Source organism: Oryctolagus cuniculus, chromosome 1, assembly GCF_964237555.1.
Source record: "Oryctolagus cuniculus chromosome 1, mOryCun1.1, whole genome shotgun sequence".
NCBI lineage: Eukaryota > Metazoa > Chordata > Mammalia > Lagomorpha > Leporidae > Oryctolagus > Oryctolagus cuniculus.
This window is the reverse complement of record NC_091432.1, coordinates 162,358,037-162,381,873: the sequence shown is the minus strand read 5'-3', so window position 1 is coordinate 162,381,873 and position 23,837 is coordinate 162,358,037. Positions and strand designations below refer to the sequence as shown.

Sequence of the window (23,837 nt, the reverse complement as noted above, 5' to 3'; positions counted from 1 at the left end):
GCAAACTCTGTGCTTGGCCTGCTGTTCTCATTAGGTTCTGCCGACAGGGGGAGCCACAGGGAGCCTGGAAGGCTGGAGGAAGGAGTGGGCACTGGCCCCTTCCTTTCTGCCTCTAGTTCTTGCCACTGGCTCCAGCCTTCAGCCCATCTGACCTCCATGGAGGTCCATTCCTCCCTCAGGAGATCCTTCCTCCGAGATTCCGACATAACCCCTCTAGCAGCTGGCAGTGTCCCCTTCTCGGAGACAGGAAGCCTTGCTCTGAGGGCCCTCTCTGGGCTTACTGGATTCTGACAATGCCAACCTCTCCAGTTAGCCCAGTGGTCCTGAGTTTGTGGTCCTGAGTCCAGCAGCAGCAGCAGCAGCAGCACTCTTAGAAATGCAAATACAAATTCTGAGGCCCCGCCCCAGGTCCACTGAAGCAGAAACCCTGGCAGGCAGGGCCCAGCCACCTGGTGTGCAGCAGCCCTCCAGGGGATTTTGATGAGGCTGCCACGTGAAAGCCAAGGCCCTAGCCCCCAGCCCCAGTGTGCATCTCTCCGTGCTCTCAACTTTTTCCTTGTATTTTTTCTCAGGTCTCTACAACCTGTTTAATCAATCCCCTAAAAACTTCTTCTGTTGAAATACCTAGTATAGCTTCTGACCAACCAACATAAAAAACAATGCAGCTGGCCACTGGGGAGGGTGAAAACCGAATGTGGTGGAGATCACCCGTGAACAAGGCCTCACAGAGCCAAGCATCCTGGCTTCCCATCCCTCAGCACACCTGCCACACTCAGCTCTGGACCAGAAGGTTGGTTCTTCTGTGTATCTCCCAAAAGACACTTAGCTTGGCTGGTGGGACCTTGTTGTTTGAAAAACAGATAGTATTTAAACATGGTGAGGTGCCTGTGTTATGACACATGGAAATTGAAAGCTATTAGACTTTGCAAGTCTTAGGCAAGTTTGCACAAATTTTTCTGTTTCATTTTCCTCAATTATAAAATGGGCAGATTGGACTAAAACACTAACTTCAAAAATTCAATTTAGGTAAAATATATATAATACAAAAGTTACCATCTTTAGAGTACATTACAGTAATGTTAAGTACAGTCATGTGTTAGTACAGCCATTAATACTATCCATTTCCACTGTTAGGACTTGCTAGACAATTGGGACACAAATAGTTAATTCCAAAATGGGGCACAAACAGTTCATCTCAGACCTGACAATTTTACTCCCTGGTTCCTTGCTGGGCCAGTTCCAACTGCTGCATGCCTCTCCCTGGACATACCAAACTGACAAGCTCACACACCTTGTAAATCAGGGGTCTTTTGCCGGTTCAAGCACAGCTTTTCACAGTGGACGTGGGTCTCTGCATGTCCGCCTGGCCCTTCCCAACAAACAGCAGAAATAGGCAGTTGCCCACTGCCTGAGGGGCTGAGTCTCTTCTCAGACCCCCGCACTCTGTCAGGGCGTGAATCTGACTACAGGCTGTCCTATCTTCAACCAAAATCTTTCCTGCTTTTAAGTGGCTGCCTCCTCGCCTACTTAGAACCCTAAAAAATCCTAAACCTCACATCCACAACTCCCTTCAACTTGCAGAACTGAAACCTTGTTCCCGGGAACTAGTAACTTCCCATTCCTCTCTCGCCCAGCTCCCGGATGTCACATTTGGTTCATTCACTTGTTCGTCACCGGGTGCTGGGGTTGCTCCCACCATTCAGACACTGCGAATGACGCTGCTGAAAACATGGGCGTTTAGGGCACTGACCTGCACTGTGGCCACTTTACACTTTACAGTACTAGGAACAACAACAGTAACAGTAACCAGGTGACTGGAACCGCTCTCTTTGTGCATACAAAATGATTTCAGACTCAGTCCCATGAGTGAGTTAACGCTATCTTCCTGGTTTTCCAGGGGAGGGGGGGAGCAGGGTGAGGTCAGGAGACTGATGATCCTGCTGGAGGCTCCAGAGTTAGCTGGTGGCAGAATCAGTAAGAGAACCCAGGCCGTGCTGGGCTCCCTGTGGAGCGTCTCCTGACTCTGCAGCCAGTCTTAGGGCCACTGCTGAGCCTTGCTGAACCGTTGCAGGAACAGCCCGGTTCCACGTTTGACTCTTATTCATGGAGCTCCTCCTGGGTTTTCATTGGACATTAGTTTCTGCAGCCTCCAAAAAAAAAGTTTGAAAAAAAAAATCACTAACCCAGATGGTGGAGTCTGTCCTACTGCAACCTTAATCTAGTGAAAACAACAACAGGATTGACAGGGGCAGGCAGAGCAGCCCTGTAACCAGGTAAGCATGTTTGCTGATGGGAAATACCTGAGCAGTAGGTTCAGCATTCTCCAAGGTTTCGGACTCAAAAGTCTGCTTCTGAAGGGTTTTGTGAAAATCTTTTCGGGATCCAGTCTTCTTAAAGCCGCAAATCTCTGAACTTCCTTGGTTTCTTGTATCGTTGGTGTTATTTAATTTGGAGACAGGGAGAAAGAGAGAGAAGCAAAACCATGAGATTAAAAATAAAAGTAATATCTTAAGTGTGTATGCATGGTGCTGAGAGAGCGCCCAGGGAGAGGAGCAACTGTAATTCCTCACGACTAATTATGTACCAGGCCTTCCACAAGGCGCTGTTGTAATGCGATACAAACTCGCCTCCTGGCTGGCTCGTAATTAAAGGCTGGGGCAGCCTGGGAAAATCCACTAGAGAGGTGTGGTCACTTCAGCTGTGGGGCATTTGGCTCCAAGCTGCAGCTCAACGATGACCCTAGTGTGAGAGACTGGAAGAACTCTAGCAGTGGACAGAGCAGCAAATAGAGATCATTTAGAGACAAAAAATAGAAGAAACTTTTAATCCCGACACAGCACTCCTCCTAATAATGAAGAAAAAAACAGGACATATTAAGAAAAAAACAGAAATGAATGATTTAGCTACGAAAAATCTCTAACATTTCAATCTCCACTCAGTAAACTCCATAAAATGGTGCTCAAAAAATGAAGGGTTCAAAATAGGGTGTAGCACTGCCTCTGGAGGAATTAGACCAGCATGAAATGGATAATAGATGTAACTTGTCAGTATAACTACAGACACAAACGAGTGTACTCCCTAGTTCAAGGATTCTTGGAAGACACACTTCAATATCAAGTTTACAAATTGTGGCGTAGCAGGTAAAGCCGCCACCTGCAGTGCTGGCATCCCAAATGGGCGCTGGATCGAGTCCCAGCTGTTCCACTTCCAATCCAGGTCTCTGCTGTGGCCTGGGAGAGCAGTGGAGGATGGCCCAAGTCCTTGGGCCCCTGCCCCACGCGGGAGACCCGGAAGAAGCTCCTGGCTCCTGGCTTCGGATCAGTGCAGCTCTAGCCATTGCAGCCATCTGGGGAGTGAACCAACAGATGGAAGACCTGTCTCTCTCTCTGCCTCTCCTCTCTGTAACTCTTTCAAGTAAATAAATAAATCTTAAAAAAAAAACAAAAAAACAAAAAAACCACATGCGCCCATTTTGTTTATTTCCTGCACTAGGAGGAAATCCACTGAGCAAGCTGGAGAAAGGACATGCAGTGAGGTTAGATCAGTGAAGCGCATCAAATGGCAGACTTGAAACACCAGGAAATGCAGGAGAGCCGCGGGAATGATCCAAACACAGAGTTCATAACGCTTTGGGAGGGAAGGGTGTTGGAGAGAAAGGGGGTGGCAGACACAGAGCAGGCACTGAGCAGATTTTAGCTGATTTAATTATATGAAGACTGAGCTGGCCCAGCATCATGTGTAGGGAAACCAGAAGTGTCTCTTCCCTGGAATTCATTTTGCTCTGAAGCAGGCGATTTGTTTTGCAAAAGGAGACAAGAAATAGCCTAGGAACAAAGGCAAGATCAGCTTGGTGACTAATGCAGGTGGAGGTTTACCGGGACCAGTCACCTTTGTCTCCTGGCCACTTGAACTGCCCTGACCCTAACGTGTACTGATAAAACTTCATAAAAATAGACCAAATTGGGCCGGCGCCGCGGCTCAACAGGCTAATCCTCCACCTAGCGGTGCCGGCACACTGGGTTCTAGTCCCGGTCGGGGCGCCGGATTCTGTTCCGGTTGCCCCTCTTCCAGGCCAGCTCTCTGCTGTGGCCAGGGAGTGCAGTGGAGGGTGGCCCAAGTGCTTGGGCCCTGCACCCCATGGGAGACCAGGAGAAGTACCTGGCTCCTGCCTTCAGATCAGCGCGGTGCGCCGGCCGTGGCAGCCACTGGAGGGTGAACCAACGGTAAAGGAAGACCTTTCTCTCTGTCTCTCTCTCTCACTGTCCACTCTGTCAAAAAAAAAAAAAAAAAAAAAAAGACCAAATTGGGGAACTGAGAAAAGATAAAGCAGATGAATAAGGTGTACTCCAAATAAAGAAAACAAGTAAACATTTAGAAAAAGCTTTGTGAGAAATATCTACAATACCTCCTGATTTGGGTATTCTTAAATATCTGCAGAACAAACAATTAAAACATAAATCAGAGGCAGGTGCTCAGCCTAGCAGTGAAACTCAGCTAGGAACACCCACATCCCACATCAGGGTTCCTGGCTTGACTTCTGCCTCTGCTCCCAATTCCAGCTTCCCACTAATGCGCACCCTGGGGAGCAGCAGATGACGGCTCAAGCCTTTGTGTCCTTGCCACCCAGGTGACAGACCTAGATCGAGTCCCTGCCTCCTAGCTGCAGGCCGGCCCAGGCTGTTGTGAGCATCTGCGCGGTGAACCAGAGGATGGGAGATAATGCTCTTTGTCTCTGCCTTTCAAATAAATGAAATAAATTAACATTTAAAAACAGTAGAAATACATGTAAAATTTGTTTTATGAGATGTATTTTCTATTGAGTTCTCTGACAGCCTTACATGGGATTTCTATAAATTTAGGCAGTGACACCTGCGTGTGTGCTGGGTGGAAGGCTTTCCTAGCACATACCATGACTTGTTTGGGGCTTCCCTAAGGGCTCAGATTTTTTAAAGAGCTACGTGTGCTCTAACATCTTGGAGGGGGTGGTAGAGAGGGAAGGATCTGGTGCAGCAGCTAAGTGACCAGCTGCCCTGGGCACCCACATTCCAGATGGCAGTGCCTGGTTTGAGTCCCAGGGCCTCCACCTGCAATCCAGCTTCCTGCTAGTGTGCACCTTTAGAGGTAGCAGATCTTGGATCAAGTACTCTGGTCCCTGCCACCCACATGGGAGACCCTGACTGACTTCTGGCTCCTAACTCCAGGCTGCTGGCATCTGAGGAGTGAACCAGCAGATGAAAGATTTTTCTCTCTCTCTCTCCTCCAAATAAAATAAAAATAATTAAAAACTTTAAAAAAACTAAAAAAAAAAAAAAACAACTTGGGAGAGGCAAATGGAGTCAAATAATGGCAAATATAGGAAAATAATAATTTGTATCCCAAGACTGCACTATCCCAAATGACAACACACTGAATCAGTAATTATTTTTTCCTGAGAAATCCAATTTTAAGGGAAAAGTTACCAAAGACTTTAACTAACATTAACTCATTCTCAGATGAAAGGCAAGCACTGGGATAAAATTCAAACCTCCCACACTGGTATCTGCACCTTCCCTCTTTTAGGTCCTGTCTGTGCCAAAGGGGACTGACGCCAGAGGTCCACATCACACGTCTCCCTACAAAGAAACCTTGGACCAACAAAATAAAAATCAGCCAACAGCTGAAGAACTGTTATGTGGCAGCCTTAGCAACCAGAACTGCATCTGCTTTAGCTGTGTTTTTGTTTCAGGAAGTGCATCAATTTCACAGTGTGCTTAGTTACAAGTGAATATCACACTCACTCACACATGCAGATGTGTGCCTGTGTCCCTGCCCCTCAAGTCGCTTGCCTCCTATTTCTTTATAGAGTGAAGGCTGAACAGTAGAAGGAGGGCATCCATTTAAAAGGAATTTGCATGAGGCAAATTCTAAGGCCTTTTCCCTAGTTTTAAGATGTAAGCATATGTACTATCACTGAAAAAAATAAAATCAAATTTTCTTCTTAGATGATGCTTTAACTCTTGGGGATATGAAATGTGCTTGGCTTTGTTTTTTGCCATTTTATACAAATAAATGCTTGCTTGCTTTCCTTATTTTGTTAGAGTGTTCTGGAGTTCTTCACAGGGACCTCAGGGCCATTGGCAAATGGGCATTAAAAACCAGTTATGGGATATGGTTAAAGGCTCATTTCACAATATACACATTTAACCTACTGTGTGCACCAACCCCTAGGACTTTTGCTATGGGAAGCGTGAAGACTAGCATCTTCCATGACTGTGTGTTTAAACACACAGCAACCTTTTTTCCCCTTCCTTATACTCCATTTTAAAATCCCAGCAAGTTGCAAAGCTCCCTCATGGCTGCAAGGGTAGCATGGGCTGGGGAGGAGAGGCCAGGGTTGGCAAGCATGAAAGATGAGTCACTGCAGACGTGCCAGGCGCAGAGGAACTATCACCGGGGAGGTGGGGAGGCCGCTGGCTCAGGGCCCCTGGCTGCAAGTGTCCCAGCCTCATCACCCCACCCTAGCAACAGAGTCGAATGAAGCCCGGTTCCTGCCGAGCCCGAGGGCAGGTGGGAAGAAGATGGAAGGGCAACCAGCAGGAGGAGACTATGCTCATGGAAGGAGCACAACCAGTGGCTTCCAGAACTGCATTCCTTCCCTCAAAGCACTCTTCCTACACATTTGGGGGTACTCTGAGGACCAGATTTCCAGAGCACGAGACCATGGTGGAACAAGCAGAACCAGGGCTTGAGAGTCACAAGAGGCTATGTTCAGAGCTGGCTTCTCCCACACTGGCTAAGAGCCTTGAATAAGTGACATAATCTTACTGAGCCACTGTTTCCTCAAGTGTGAAAAGGGAAAACTATTCATTTTGAGGGCCCACTGGTGAGGATTAGAAAATAGTGGGTGTTCCTCTTCTTTTCCCTCTTCCCCAAACCTGCACCCTTTTGCCCTTACTCTCTCCTTCCTGTACAGTTTGTTGCTAAAACTGCAAGGTGCATCGGAACAAGACAGCCATCGGTGCCTCAGGGCAACAGTGGTGGAAAACGTCCAGAAGGGGAACCTGAAGGCCAAACAGTGTAAGGAGAACTCCCACGTAAACAGGACTACCTGGCATGGAGAACAAGAACCCAAATGGTAGGAGGAGGGCATCCAGGCCTGGGGCAGCCTGGCATGCAATAATGGAGCCTCAGCAGAATGAGGGCATCCATGCTTAGGGTAAACCTGCTCCACGATGTCAGAGCCCAGGCACCAGGCAAGAGTCGAGGGTGTCCTTGTGAAAGGGTGGCTTGGCACCAAGTGTCCCTGCAAGCTGAAAAGAGCTCCCAGGCAAGGTGGGCAAGCCTGGTGCAGGGTGTCAGCGTCAGGATAGCAGGAGGTGGGCGACTACAAGAGAATGGAGGAAGGGTGTTGGCACTGGTTGCATCTGGGGGGTTAATCAAGTACGGAAACGCAAGAAGGATGATGGGAGCCAGCCTGCTGACTATCTGAGTAAGGAGTTACAAATATGGAAAGGAGAAAACAGAGTAAATTTTGTGATGCCGGACTGGAACTGCAACCATCAACACAAACTTCAGAGCTCCGTTCACTCAGAGACACGGGAGGAGCAGCACCTTAAAAAAACCCGCACGTCCACGATTCCATTCTGGCTCCTGATCCCAGTTTCCACTGAAACACAATCAGAGCATCTTGGAGAAAAGACTAAATTCAGGCTGAGCAACACAGGGTAAGATCATCCTGGAACACCTTGTGTCAGAAAGCAGGCTTGTAACCAGACTGTGGGGCCTTGAAAAAGGACCTAAGAAGGGGAAGGAGTTTGGTGCAGCAGTTACAATGCCACTCAGGAATCCTGAGTCCCATATCAGGGTGCGTGAGTCCGAGTCCCAGCTCTGCTCCCAATTCCATCTTCCTGCTAATGCACACCCCAGGAGGCAGAAGTGATGGTTAAAATATTTGAGCCCTGCTACCCATGTGGGAGGCCCAAACTGAGCTTCTGGCTCTTGGCTTCTTAATGGCATGGCCCTGCCTGTTGTAGACGTATGAGGATGAACCAATGGATGAAAGATCACCTTTTATCTGTCTCTTTCTTTATCTCTATTCCTTAAAAAAAAAAAAAAAATATATATATATATATATATATATATATATAGGCCAGCGCTGTGGTTCATTTGGCTAATCCGCCTGCGGCGCCGGCACCCCAGGGTTCTAGTCTTGGTTGGGGCACCGGATTCTGTCCCAGTTGCTCCTCTTCCAGTCCAGCTCTCTGCTGTGGCCTGGGAAGGCAGTGGAGGATGGCCCAAGTTCTTGGGCCCTGTACCCGCATGGGAGACCAGGAGGAGGTGCCTGGCTCCTGGCTTCAGATCAGCGCAGCGCGCCGGCTGCAACACGCTGGCCGTAACACGCTGGCCATAGCGGCCATTTCGGGGGTGAACCAACAGAAAAGAAAGACCTTTCTCTCTGTCTCTCTCTAACTGTCTAACTCTGCCTGTCAAAAAATAAATAAATAAATAAAGACAAAACACTCAGTTGAAGAGGTTGAGAGTGCCAAACAGAGCAAATTTGCACATCAAAATAAATGACAGAAATTTATCCAAGTATATTCAATAAAATATAAAACTAACTACAGATTGATATAAATAAATGAACCCAGTAAATTGGAAATTTGATGAAGAATGGGGTATATCTAATAATCAAATCCAAATAGAGGAGCTTTCTAAAAATAACTAGCCTATGATCTCAAGGCCATAAAAGTCACAGAAATATAATGAGGAATGAGTCCAGCGTAAGTAAGATTCAAGACATGTGACATCTAAATTCAACATAAGACTTCGAAGTGAATTCTTCTGCTATAAAGGACATTCCTGGGATATTTGGTGGAAGCTGAATGAGGATGAGGATTAACCGGTAATGATGGATTAATGTTAATCTTCTGAGTATGATGATTACACATGATTACAATGGAGAATGTCCTTGTGTAACAAAATTTCACACTAAAGTATTCAGGGTGGTGGAGAATCAGGTCAGCAACTTGCTCTCAGATGACTGAGAGTGGGGGAAAGGTCTTTGTAATACACTTGCAACTTCAAAAATCTGGTATTGTTTCAAAACTAAAGCAAAAGAAAATCAGTCAGGTGCCTGTCATTGTAGTAGACTACGAGTCTTCCACCCAGGCTCCCCTACCCAACCCAGGCATGCATGCGCTGACTGCTGTGCACACAGCAGCTATTGTGCCCAGAGACACCTGAGCACTTCATGCTACCTCTCTACTCAACCTCCCACTTGGCTCAGTGGTGACCAATGCCTGTTTGGTATGAGGTATACTAGCTCACCCCTTGCCTTGAGGTGGGGTGGTGTGGCCACATTACAGAATGATTCACTGTCCAGGGCACCCTATGGATCAGGCGAAGACTAGAATGCATCTGAGATCTCATCTGTATTAGACTGCTACTTTCCCATCTTGCATCCTCAGTCCCTCGTGCATCTGAATCTCTGTCTCAGGCTCTGCTTCTAGAACATCTCAACTACGATAATCGAACACCAGCTCCATAAATGACAGCTAGTATTGCTAGCATCAGTGACAATGCTATTAGATGTGATACCAATGCATATAGTATATGTCTAGACAACCTTATTTCATGGACATGAACTTAAAGTCTCTGAACATTTATATTATTTCCATGGGGGGAATTTACTTATCAGCAACAACAGGAGAGCTCTAAAAAGTGCCTGAGATTCTACAGGTAGTATTCTCTCCCCTACCCCTTACCCCTCTACCAAATAAACAAACAACGGAGTAAGACTGTTACCCTGATTAAACATGTTCCATCCCATCCCTTCCAGGAAGTCTCCGCGAAGTTCTCTCCCTAGGTGTGAGCTACAACTATGGTGTAGAAAATGCTATGCAGATTTCCTTTGTAGAACTGCATTCAGTCTTCCATTCAACAATCATTTGTAATATGTTTTCCAAGACTAAGACACTGCAGAGGATGCAAAAAGGAATACACCAGAATTCCAGCTCTGTAACGGTTCCTGCACTCTACAAATTCATAGTCTAGTGAGAGGAATCCCATATGCAACAGTAGAGATAAAAACTTAGACATGTAATTAGAATTTAAAGTAGAGTACAAGTCAAGCTACTAAGTGAAATACAAACAATATACATTGAAAATTCAGAGGAGGGAGTGAGTACTTCTGGCTTGGCCAGGCTTCCTCAAATGTTTGGTCTGTGAGTTGTGCTTCAATGGATTTGGGTTTAGGAGGACAGGAGTTTAGGCCTAGGTGGAAACAGCTCAGTGATATCCACAGCTGGTTTGCTTTGTTCCCCCATAAGCTATGGATCCTGATTTGCTCTCCATACTTCAGAAAGCAGATGCTAAGCACCTTGACAGCTCGCACAACAAATGTATGTCATAATAAGCAATTATTGATCAGGAAGACATTTTTATGATGTTTTGGGAGTAACTGAATTATATGCACTGATGTGTTTGAATTTTAATTGTTTACCAGTTCACTGGGAGTAAAATATGGAGTAATAAAACAGATGATACCCTATACTTGATGTCCCAGCTCTCCTTGAGCATGACCTTCTTTCAGAATCACCTTAATCACCCAGGATGAAGACAAAGTCTCTGGGTCCTTACAATGCTTTCCACAGCACTCATGAAATGTTTCATTGTTGCTGTGTTAACACACCAAAAATAAATAGCAAGTACACAAGTTTAGTCACTGAAGAGTTCAGTTCTTCACCAAGACATCAAAAACATTCTACAGTTAATCATCCTTACATTCATTTAGAGAAAAAGAAAATAACATTCAAAATACTTAATATCACCCAAAGAATGTTATCAAATATAAATCTTTAAAAAATTATCAAAATACATAGAACTAGAGGTAAACAAGCCAAAACAGCACCATCCAGCTAGTAAACCAAAGGTCATTTTCAAAGGTCACAAACGGAGAAGTTTCATTATTTTTACCGCAAGGACACCACACTTGGTGCTGTAGACATGAGAGACAGAAAGGAATTCACTCAAAGAATCTTCCAGTCTAAGTAACACAGACAAACATGTAACATAAAAAACATATTTCTCCCAAAAGGAGATCATGCATTTATGTCTCTGTGTTAAATCCTTTCCTGTTAAGCTAAAAAGAAAATCTCAAACTGTCCTCTATATTCAACGGGCAGCACTACTTGTCTGATTTAAACATCTCAATTACTAAGCATGAGTGGCAAATGCCCTGTAGAATGATGACAGTGGGAGGGAACACAAGTGGCCATTACTCCTCTCCTCTGCCCCCTAAGTGGGATTCAAAGCCATTATCAGAGATAGCAAGGGCATAAAAGCCTATCTCTAGATGTTAAAGAGAAATGTAATATCAGCAAGCAGATAATTGAGGAATAAAAGAGCTAACTAAATCAGTGTTTGACTGCATGGTTTTGGATGACAAAGACTTGCCCATGGAAGGCAAAGTGGCTTCATTAAATATGGTCCTCCAGAGGAAGGCAGATGCCCCATTATTCCTCTAATGTGCTAATGTAAGTGCTTTCTCTGATATTTGCTCTTTAATAAATACTATAATAGTAGCTAATATTTATTGAAGTATTACCATAAGCTAATAACATCGTCACAAGAGCATATTTCATTTGGAAGGAATAAATGGATAAGTTACATGAGAATTAGATAGTCCCCAGTGCATGAGCTTTGGGATTGTCCAAATGTTTATTTCATGAATATATTAATTATAGTAATATGATGGGAAATCAATCCTGTTTTATTTTTTAAAAAGATTTATTTTTTGAAAGACAGTGACAGAGAAAGGGGGGAGGGGAGAGAAATAGAGAGGTCTTCCATCTACTGGTTCACTCCCCAGATGACTGTAATGGCCAGCTCTGGATCAAGTGGAAGCCAGGAGCCAGGAACTCCATCTGGGTCTCCCACATGGGTGGCAGGAGCCCAACTCCTTGCGCCATCTTGGGCCAGGCACACTAGCAGGGAGCTGGATAGGAAGCAGAGAAGCTATGACTCAAACAAGCACCCTGACACTGGATGCCAGCGTTGCAACCTGAGGCTTATTAGCTCTCTGCACAACGCTAGCCCCCCATGGATCATTAAATTAAAAGAAATCTTTGCTGACATTGAGATGTCCTCTTTTTTCCCCCCTTTGCATATAATACTTGTATATTATTTAAATTATTTGTCAGTTGGGCAGACACAACTGAGATACCTTTTGTAGTATTACTTAATGATATTATAAATAGTAGCTAATATTATTTATTTATATGTCAAGAAACATTCTAAGTACTTTATACTGTCCATTTATTTATAAGGTAGGCACTGTTCAAGTTTCTATTTTCCTTATGAGGAAATCAAGGCACAAAGAAATACATTAATTTGCCTTGGGTCACATAGCCATAAGTAGGGAAATCAGGACCACAGTCCATTTATTCCTGATCCAGAGAAACCATCATGCTATAGACAGGATAATAAGGGGTTGGTGCTATGGTATAGCAGGTAAAACCACCACCTGCAGTGCCAGCATCTCACATGGACACCGGTTTGAGTCCTGGCTGCTCCACTTCCAGTACAGCTTCCAGTGCCTGGGAAAGCAGTGGAAGATGGCCCAAGTCCTTGGGCCCGTGTAGCCACCTGGGAGACGTGGAAGAAGCTCTTAGCTCCTGGCTTTGGATCGGCCCAGTTCTGGCCGTTGTGGCCAACTGGAGGGTGAACCAGTGGATGGAAGACTCTCTCGCTTTCTCTCTCTTTCTCTCTGCCTCTGCCTATGTGTAACTCTGCCTTTCAAATAATAAATAAATAAATATTTTTAAAAACCCAGAATAATCAATGAGCAAAGTAACAGACCTTACATTTAATAAGTCTTTACCATGTCATATACTATCCTAGATATCTCATCATTGCTTTTAAGGTACAATTTTTTTTTTTAAGATTCACTTATTTATTTTGAAGTTACAGTTACAGAGACAGGGGGAGAAACACACACACACACACACACACACACACACACACAGAGATCTTCCATTTGCTGTTCACCCCAAGATGGCCACAAAGGCCAGGACTAAGCCAGGCTGAAGCCAGAAGCCAGGAGGTTCATGTGGGTGCAGGGGCCCAAGCACATGGGCTATCTTCTGTTGTGTTTCTCAGGTCATTACCAGGGAGATGGACCAGAAGTGAAGCAGCCAGGACACAAACTGGTGCTCATACGGAATGCCAGCGCCACAGGTGGCAGCTTTACCCACTGCACCACAACGCTGACCATGAGGTATAATTCCAATTCATCCCTTTTGGAGGCAGTTCTGAGAGTTTTTGACACATGCACCACTCTAGTCAGTTATAGAACCGTTCCAGAAAACCCCAAATTTTCCCAACTCTTTTGTAGTCCACGTCTCCCCACCCAGACCCTTACCACCACTGGCTTTGCCTTTTCCAGAACGTCATTTAAGGGGAGTCATGAAGTTTGATTTTTGGTTTGGCTTCTTTCTGGCGTAATTTTTCTGTTTCCAAACACATCATTAGCTTGTTTCATTTATTGCTGATCAGTATCCCCTTCATAGACTTTCTGGAGTTTGGATACTCGTTACCCAGTGGAGTACAATCTGAGTTGTTTCCAGCTTTTCTGGCAACTACAAATAAAACTGATACAAATATCTGTATACTGGGTCCAGCCTTGTGGTGTAGTGGGTAAAGCCACTGCATGCAATGCCAGGATCCCAAACGAGTGCCACTTCATGTTCTGGCTGCTCCACTTCTGATCCAGATCGCTGCTAATGATCTGGGAAAAGCAGTGGAAGATTGCCCAGGTGTCCCAACACCCACATGGGAGACCTGGATGAAGCTCCTGGCTCCGTTGCTGCCATCTGGAAAGTGGAAAAATGGACGAAAGGTCTCTCTCTGTCCTCCCCATCCCCAATATATATATATCTGCATACAGCTTTTATATGAACAAAGATTTTTCCCTTCACTTGGATAAATAGCTGGTTGTAGGACTTCAGGTTGTGTAAGGGTATATTTAACCAGAATAAGAAGGGAAGAAAACTTAGTGATATAAAACAGTATTCAGAAAGTTGATTAAAATAAGTAGAAGGAGATAAGAGAAAATTAAATTAAATTTTCATCAATGTACTGATAATATTGGCAAAGATCCAGAGGGAAAGGATAGTTTCATGCCCTGTTGGTGGTGCAGTGAACCAGCCCAGCTTTTGTGAAGAGGAGCTTGGCAGTGCTTGTCAGAATGTGTCATGTGCACTGGTTCCACTTCTGCCTTCAGAAATGCTCACACAGAGGTTTGTTCTGGTACCATTTGGAACAGTGAAAAGTGGGGACTGGTGAAAAGCCAGTCCATACAGATTCAGTGACTTAGGGAACATTCCTTAGCACTTGGGCCCCTAGGTGGCACTTTTAAAAACTAATATAGTGGCCGGCGCCGTGGCTCACTAGGCTAATCCTCCGCTTTGCGGCGCCGGCACACCAGGTTCTAGTCCCGGTCGGGGCGCCGGATTCTGTCCTGGTTGCCCCTCTTCCAGGCCAGCTCTCTGCTGTGGCCAGGGAGTGCAGTGGAGGATGGCCCAAGTGCTTGGGTCCTGCACCCCATGGGAGACCAGGAGAAGCACCTGGCTCCTGGCTTCGGATCAGCGCAGTGCGCCGGCTACAGCGCGCCGGCCGTGGCGGCCATTGGAGGGTGAACCAATGGCAAAAGGAAGACCTTACTCTCTGTCTCTCTCACTGTCCACTCTGCCTGTCAAAAAAAAAAAAAAAAAAAAAAAAAAACTAATATAGTTCTCTGACATAAAAAGTTATTATTTAAAAAATAATCTATATTTTAATGCATTAACATTTGCATGCATGTATTTATATACTCTATTTACGTGTATACACATTTATGTAAATGTTATGAATATCCATATATATCTGTGAGAGCAGGATAAGGTCAGGAAGGTGGCATGGCTGACCACTGGGGAGGCAAAGAACACGCAAATAGTCTGGCAAGAGACTTGCTTTTTACCTAACACACTTCAGTATGACTTGCTTTAAGGATAAGCATGTATTGTTAATCACAGAAAATAAAAATCTACACTGGGAACTAAGTGATAATTGTCTCTGGCCAACAACCCCTACTGCTGTGTCCTCTGCCTCCCTGGCATATTCCCAATGAAGACACAGGAAAATGAAAATTCCTCCCCACTAACAGATAACTTAATGCCTGAATCTGGACAGAATCTCTATGCACGTATTTCATCTCCCCCAGATGGAACTCACTGAATTAGACAGGACGATGTTGTCCAGCTTCCTTCCTGCAAGTCCCTGAACAGTCAGTGTCCACACTGCGCAGGAACTCAAACCCTCTTTCTGCATGGCAGGAGCTTATTGTCTATGCAGGCACCACTGGCTGTACCTTTTCACTCACATGTACCTACACCCACTTGTCCTCCTTCTGCCTTCATTCTGCAACCATACAGAAGCAACTTGGAAAAAACTCAGCTGAAAATGCATGTGGGACCAGGAGATGAAGGGTGTCTGGAAATAGTGTATTGGATTCTCCCCACAAATGAAATACAACGGACACATACGGAGACAGAGTGATCCTTCTGAGGAGTATGCGCAAGGAAGTATGGTTTTCATGTCCAGAGTATGAGATTCAGAGAACCAGGCAGTAGGGGAGAGAAAATGCAGCCTCACTAAAGCACTAGTCAAGGCTTGCCAGAGACTGACAAAGAGTTTTGAAGCTGAACACTTCTACCTGTACACTAGCTGACTACTGAGAAGGGAAGAGAAGGGAACCGGGCGGTTACACCAAGATGCAAAGGATGGGGCCAGTGGTCATCCTCACTCCTTGTATGTCACCAAACAGAAAGTTAAAACAGATACTGTTGAGCTTAGTAAGAATAAAAAGATGCAAAAACAGACATAGAGTAAATACATGGATACCCGCTGCTTCTACAGAGGAGAGACAAATAAAGGGAAACACATAGGGAGCAGAAGCAACAATCAAGTGACTCATGGCCTGGGTTGATGCTTCAATCCAAAACTCCTAGACAATAATATTAGGTTTGTGATTTACATTATAAACATGACACCAAAAGTAGAATCATAAGAAAAATATCAACTTTGATTTAATTACATAAACAATGACAGAACAAAAGGCATAGCAGGAATTTATAGTATGTAGCCAAAGGGCTAATACCTGTAACAAATCACAGTGTTCCTAAACAAGACCAGACAAAAATAAAAGAGATGCACAAACTTCACGAATAAGTGTAGCACCAAGGACAAATTGCAAATTCTAAAAATAAACCTATGAAAAAAAACACCCAGTCTAACACCCACAGGAAATATAAATAAAGGAACTTTTTTACAATATCTAATAATATCCAATATTCTTGAGGACTCAGGCATATATTGCATCTGGGATCCTTAAATTTGCACATATCCCTAGACCCAACTTCCTTGTGTAGGGATTTATTCCAAACAAAGTCTCACTGAGAAGGATACTGCTGTTTTAACTGTAAGGCTGAAAACCAGGGAATCATTCAAGCTTTAAAACGGCTAAATGAATTTTGGTATAAATATATAATGCAATCATAATATTATCAAGGAATAACATTTAGTAGGAAAGAGATAATCACCACTTTCTGTGAAGACTGAAAATTCATGCTGCAAAATGGTATCATAATATGATTTCTTTTTTATATAAACAAATTTTAAAAATATGTGATTTAGGCTGGTGCTGTGGTGTAGTGGATAAAGCTGCTTGCAAGGCCAGCATCCCACGTGGGTGCCAGTTTTGTGTCCTGGTTGCTCCACTTCCAATCCAGCTCCTGGCTAATGTACCTGGTAAAAGCAGTGGAAGATGGCCCAAGTCTTGGGGACCCTGCTACTCATGTAGGAGATCCGAAAGAAGCTCCTGGCTTTGGCCTGCCCCCACAGGCCATTATAGCCACCTAGGGAGTGAACCAGTGGATGGAAGATATCTCTCTCTCTCCCTCCCTCCCTTCCTCCCCCCAACCCAAGATTGATTTATTTATTTGAAAGGCAGAATTACAGAGAAGCAGAAGGAGAGAGAGAGAGAGAGAGAGAGAGAGAGACACATCTTCCATCCAATGGTTCACTCCCCAGATGGCCACAGTGGCCCGGAGCTGCACCAATCCCAAGCCAGGAGCCAGGAGCTTCTTCCAGATCTCCCACGTGGGTACAGAGGCCCAAGACTTGGGTCATCTTCTACTGCTTTCCCAGGCCATAGCAGAGAGCTGGATTGGAAGTGGAGCAGCCAGGGCTCAAACTGGCACCCATATGGGATGGTGGCACTGCAGGCAGCAGCTTTACCACTACACCACAGCATCAGTGTCTCTCTCTCCCTCTCTCTCTCTTTATCTCTCTCGCCCTCTCCCTCGCTCTCTGTAACTCTGCCTTTCAAATAAACAAATCAATCTAAAAAAAAAAAAAAAAAAGAAATGTGATTTAAAGGCTACACATCAAATATTTATGGTTGCTATCCATCTGTAGAGAAAGGAAGTAACTTTCAGTTTGTTTCCCATAATTTCTAAGCTTCCTATAATGAATATTCTAAAAAGAATATTTGTTTCTTTTAAGTTTGTGTAAGGTAGAGGAAAAAGAAGACTCCAAGAGCTTTGTGTTGCCATGGGGAATGAAAAAATGCAGTGCCCCAAACAGAAAATAAATCTGAAAACCAAATGTAATAAAATGGCCCTTTCTATTTATTGTTCCCACTCAGGTTTTTTTAGAACTTTAACATCCAGAAAATAACTCTAATTTTAACATTCTAAAAATTCCAGAACAAGTTGTTCTGGAATCTTTTATTCATCCCCAGCAAAGCACAACCGTATTTGCCTAGTACGCTTCATTTTCAACTTGTAGTAAAACATATGACGCATTATCATCTAACTGCCTTTTACTTTATATAAGTGATGCTCTTTGTTTCCCATACTGCTTGCAAATAGTTTGCACACTGTTATTATTCCAAAGTAATACAAACTCCATGGCACACTTCCAGGAACTGGATAAAATCCAATCTCCAATCACTCATTATTTGTGCCAGAAAAGAATTATTCTTATTAGGTATAGGAGAGGTGTGGCTATGAGAACTTCAAGACACTTTGGTTTTGTCAAAGGTTCTCTGATGTGCTGCTAGTAGGGTGGGGGGCCCAGTCTGCAACAGCCCCCATCCTAGCCCCAAACAGACCCAAACACACAGCTTGAGCATTTTAGCATACACAGATGCTTCTCATCAGAAAATGCTGTCCAGGTGAGTGGGCTGGAGCTCAGGACAATGTCACCAAACATTTGGTCAGCACAGGAGACCCCTTTTGATTGGAATGAGACCTTTGAATCTGAGGCCAAGTTTCAATTCATTTATTTCCCCTGGAGTTCATTAGAATGAAAATAAAACAACAAGGCTCTATTTTTTGAGTTTAAAATGTAACTTTCTTCAATAAGGAACTGGATAAACTGTGGTTTATCCATACAACAGAAGATGATTCAACAATAAAAGGAAATGAGACAACAAACTACAAAAAGACACAGAAGAACCAGATGCAAGTATAGAAATGGTAAAAAAATTTAAGTGGTTGTCAGAGAGAGGGAGGAAGGAATGAACCAGAGGACCAAGGGAATTCTAGCTCATTGAAAACACGCTGTGTGAGACTGTCATGCAGGTGGGCGGCATTATACCTTTGTTAAAGCCCACAGAACCCACTACTCACAAAATCAGCACTCATGCAAGCTATAGGATTTATGTAACAATAGAGAATGTATCAATATTGGCTCATCAATGATTGCGGATAGGATGTTAGTAACAGGAGGAAACTGGTGATGGGGAGGAAACTCTGTGTACTTTCTGCGCACATTTTTTTGTAAACATAACACTGTTCCAAAAACCTATTAGTAACAAATTAACAATATACATTTAATATTTATAAAGAGGAAGAAAGAAAAGTAACTCACTTCCGGTTCACGATGAGCCACTCCCGAATGTAAGTCTGGACACAGTCCCTGACATGAGGGTCCAGGTCAACCCTAACGAGGTGGAAAATGAAAAAAAAAATAATTAGTGCCAGGTGAAAACAACAGAACAATCCCTATCATCAGCAAGGAGCACAAGATGATTTCAAATCCATACCTAAGAGAAAGCTAAAGGAGTTCTTGGCCGTCATTTCAAGCATCTGAAGTATGCCTGAGGCAATAACATTTTTACTTTGATGAGACAAACATGCTAGCATTTTATGCTTTGTGGGTTTTCTTTATTATAGAGAATCATGTTAAACCATACCTATCTCTGGGTGCCTGGAGGCATTCTGACAAAAGATGGGGAGAACCAGCTGTCATCAAAAGCAAAGCAAGAAAACAAAGTATAAATACCGATTCCTAGCAGAGGTAATTTGGACATACTTTCAGCTCAGGTGTAACCATGTTAGGACATGCGTGTTCTCTGTTCTGAAAGCCAAGAAGAACAGCTGTCTTATGATTTGATGACCTTGCAGCCAATGGCCTTGGTTGGGGATCATTAATTCAGGTGGTTCCATCACGCCTGCTCAGGAGTGTGCTGTGAGGATACTCTTCATGTATGTGATAGTCTTGAGTAGTAAGGCTTTTGCTGTTGTTGCAAACATGTTCTTAGTAGTGACAAATAGGTCCAAGTGATGCAAGTCTTATTTTTTTCATTTGTAGAAAGAGTACGAGAACAGTACTCACCCACCTGTAGATTGGCTGATAGTAGTTGGTGAAACATTGTAAAAGCCAAACGTGGAGTCTCTGGACCCTGGTCCCCAGACCCTTGCGTCACCCCTTCTTATCTCTGTGATTTTTTTTATTTTAAAAGATTTTTATTAGTTTATTTGACAGGTAGAGTTATAGACAGTGAGAGAGAGAGACAGAGAGAAAGTTCTTCCTTCCATTGGTTCACTCCCCAAATGGCCGTCAATGCCAGAGCTATGCCGATCGGAAGCCAGGAGCCAGGTGCCTCCTCCTGGTTTCCCATGTGGATGCAGGAGCCCAAGCACCTGGGCCATCCTCCACTGCACTCCCGGACCACAGAAGAGAGCTGGACTGGAAGAGGGGCAACTGGGACAGAATCCGGCACCCATACGGGATGCCAGTGCCACAAGTGGAGGATTAACCTAGTGCACCATGGCGCAGGCCCCTCTGTGACCTTTGAGCCAATCACTCAACCCTTTTATGACTCAGTTGCTCCAGCTGAACATGGTGATATTAATAAGAAGAGTACCTCCATCAGAGAGTTGTGATGCAGATTACATAAGGGAGAGTGCAAAGCGCGCAGAAGAGTGTCTGGTTCACGGTAAGTCCTCTACGTGACAGTGCACACTTGGGTGCCGTTAACTGTGCACTAGGGTCTGATGCAATCACTTTAATTCTGTAGGTATTAATTCACTTTGTCAATCAGCCCTGCAGGGCAAGCACTGCTGTTACTCTTTTTGAAGACTGAGATGATCAGAGTGTTGCTACGAGTCAGCCAGCAAGTGCAAAGGTAAGGACTTGATCCCAGGCAGTTCACCTGCGGAGTCCAGGCTTATAACCTCTGTGCTGTTATAGCTCAACATATAAACTGCTAGGCTAAGCACAAAGGGATTCAACAGGATTCAACTGTTGTTGACCTTCATGGTGACAGCGGTAACTTCCTCTGCTTAGTTATATAGAAGACTTTTTGGCATGAATTAAAACAGTAGAGGCTGTTTGAAAGCCACCATGTAGATAATGTGTCAGGGATAAATTCTGACACATCTTATTTCAAAAACTGATGTGAAAAACAAAATTATCTCCTCTATTAAATCCCCCCATCCTCCTCTCGCTAAACTTACTGTAAGTATTTTAAATGGGGTTTTCCAAGATTCTGACCATACTTGAGAACAATTACACACAAATTTTGTGATTGTTTTCCAAAGGTGAGAATAACAGATGGGATTTATGCTAACGTCACACCTGAATAAATGGACAACAGGGGAAAAATGTGTCCCAGGGAGGAAAGAACTGTGCGTTTCATCAGCCTCCAGTGTCAATGAGAACTGTCTGAATAAGGGAGCAAAGGGCTGTTAGCAGTGCTCCTCACTGCTACCCAGCCTCCCGACACTGTGATGAAACACAGTCCAAAACAGAACTGGAATATTTCACAGAAACGATGGAAGGAGTTGTTTCATGACCACCTTACTGGGACTTTTTGGGGAAGATGAGAAGGCTGAAAATGTCCAAGAGAATGCAAATTTCAGTTCAGCTTTTAAAGTGAATGCAAATAAAAGTTCAGGCTAAGCTTCTACAGGCAACATTGATTTTCGCACCATGGCAGCAACAGGAGTTTCATTTAGACAAAAGTCCATAGTTTGAGTGAACTCATGCTCATTCTTCTAAACACATAAATAAACCGAGGGTAGAGACTGCAGCTCTAAACATGTTTACTCCAAGAAGTTTTTCCCCTTGAAAAAACTTTAAGGGAAGAGACTTTGCCCGATTCACCTTTCTACTCAGCACATAGCAGACTGCAAATCAGTGTGCACTGAACATGATGCTTGCTCACTCGGAGCTGAGGCTTCCTGGGGTCATGTGGTTTGCTCCAGCTCACCGAGCTGGCACCCGTGCAGTCCAGCTCCAGGGCCTGCACACTGAACCCCTTCTGGAGCACCGCATCTCTTCTTTTCAGAGCCTTTGGCCAAATCAGTTTAAAAACTATGTACATCTACATGATGGTACCACGTGGTTATCTGCTCCTCTTATGGCTTCAGTAATTTTGTTTATTTTTAAAAGAGGTGCAGACTCAGGCCACCTCCCCCGCACTGATAACAGTCACGAGTCACTATCCCATCTATGTTCCAAGCCCACGATTTACCCTTCCTCCGGCAAAGACGGCTGCAACGTCCTGCATTCCTTTGGCGTGAACACCACAACCAAGTCGTCATCAGTGAGGTCTCCCAGCTCCTGGGCCAGGTCTGCATCCAGGCTGTTGAGGTGTGTCATGAGAAGTCCTTCAAAGTCCACTGGCTCCACGGGGTCATAAAACGGAGGCTGGAGGGGGAAGCAAGACAAAGAGGAGTTTCCCACGGGTTCTCCTGGAGAAAGCGCTAAGGCGGCAGAGGACGTAAGCCCTGCTCTTTCCTTTCAACCTAGCACTTTGCTCTCAGCCTAAAATGAAGTGACTCTTTGGAGGAGCTGCCAGACTCGGAAGCAGTGATAGGGCAAGGAAGAGAAACGCAGCACGGAAAGTCAAGTCATAACATGGTGAGTAATTAAAATCACACCCCAAGGCAGAATTTTTCTCTGCTTAATTGCATCTTGATGAGGAATCCTGAGGAGATCCAAAATGAGATCACATGGTTTTGCTGAATTTTTGTAATTTCTCCTGCAAAAGCTCTCTGAGGCCATGTTTTATTTGCCCAAATACAGCAAAGGAGGGAATGGAGGCACATTTCCAGAAATTCATGCAAACTCAACACCGCTCTGGCTGAGGATGGAGGCACGGGGTCGCCTTTGGCCTGAGTTATGCTATACATGGGTTTCTGAAAGCACTTGGAGCATAATCATAGTGGACAGGGAGCCAGACGAGGTGACTGAAGCACTCCAAGGCGGCGATTTCCAAACGCCGCTGGCCTGCAAGAAATTTTCATTGGACTGAAGCTACATGAACTAACTTGGGGCAATCTGCTGGGTTCTGCTTCGGCAAAGTTTACTCACTTAAGAAAACTGTCCTTTGCTCTTCAATTTTAGCCTTCCACAGTGGCAGAGGGAGGGAACCAAAGAAACGAGAGAACTAGATGGTAACTTTAAAAATATTTTTCTTTGGTCAATAAAATTAAAAGTTGGCAACCCTTTGTCAGTCCCCAATTAAATTAATATTCGGTGTTCTCGGTGGTGAAACAGTGCCTTAAGGAAGTAAGAGTCACCTAGATAGGCCTATCTGTGTAGGAATACTACTATGCACAGTTGCAAGGGTATGCAGTGGGCAGTGGTCGGTTATGGCAGACTACCTGGAGTCATCACCCCAAGGAGTACTGTTCTGTTCTGTTCCCCCCTCTGACCCCTCCCATGGACCAACAGACAAACAGCCCAGAGTCTTGTGAGACAAGGACAGATCCCGAAGTGCTGACAAAACCGGTTTTTCCTCTCCTTGAAACCACACACCAGTGAAGGCAGCAAGTAGGAGTGGAGCAACAAAGTTGCTGTTGGAGAGCCAAAAGCAAGTAACACTGCAAGGGAAGCGCGGCTTGCTCTGTCCCCTCTCCACCCTTGCTGGCCCGATGACAATAGGGACGCGAATGACTCATGGTAGGGAGTGAAGATGAAGCTGAGAGCTGGGCACAATCCATTCTACTTTGTGTCTGGGATGCCGCAGGGTGGCTGACTTACTGAAGGAAGGAGTGGGCAGGAGAGAAGGCAACAGGGCACTCCTCAGTAGCTGAGTGCAAAGCGTGCCTCTAGGTCATGCCAGGCGCAGTGAAAGGGCCAGAGGAGCTTCCCCCCCCACCCCCTGTTCTGATGGCGGATCAGGCAGTTGGCTGAGAAGAGCACCCTAGTCCTAAGAGGATCTCCCAAAACAAAGTAACACAAAGCAGCAGGGGCTGAAGGAACCAGATAGCAACCTATGTGGGAGCCAGGTGGGAGTGCAGAACTCTGCCAGAGGAAAGGACGGCAGCTCTCATCTGTGCACAGAACAAGCCAGTCTGCCGCAGACACTGACACAAAACCTACCAGGGATGAGGCCATTCTCCCACTCCCCTGCGCCCACTGCATGGCACTGAGAGTTAACAGAGATCAAAATGGCTTCTATAGGAAATGAAGAAAACTCTGGGGTTTTGCATCCCCAAACTTATTTTTCTTTTTTGTTTATT

The 23,837-nt window shown here is 44.7% G+C and overlaps 1 protein-coding gene across 3 annotated transcripts in view; it reads right to left on the bottom strand.

Annotated features, from left to right (window-relative positions):
* The window catches only part of DOCK8 (dedicator of cytokinesis 8), a 251,166-nt gene that overhangs the window by 163,905 nt on the left and 63,424 nt on the right, over window positions 1-23,837 (bottom strand). For all 3 annotated transcript variants that reach the window (XM_008256091.4, XM_008256100.4, XM_008256104.4), the window contains 3 exons: window positions 21,842-22,017; window positions 18,952-19,023; window positions 2,301-2,424 (listed from right to left, as the gene is read on the bottom strand). In XM_008256091.4, coding sequence (XP_008254313.3) covers window positions 2,301-2,424; window positions 18,952-19,023; window positions 21,842-22,017 — 372 coding nt within the window. The remainder of the gene's footprint in view (window positions 1-2,300; window positions 2,425-18,951; window positions 19,024-21,841; window positions 22,018-23,837) is intronic.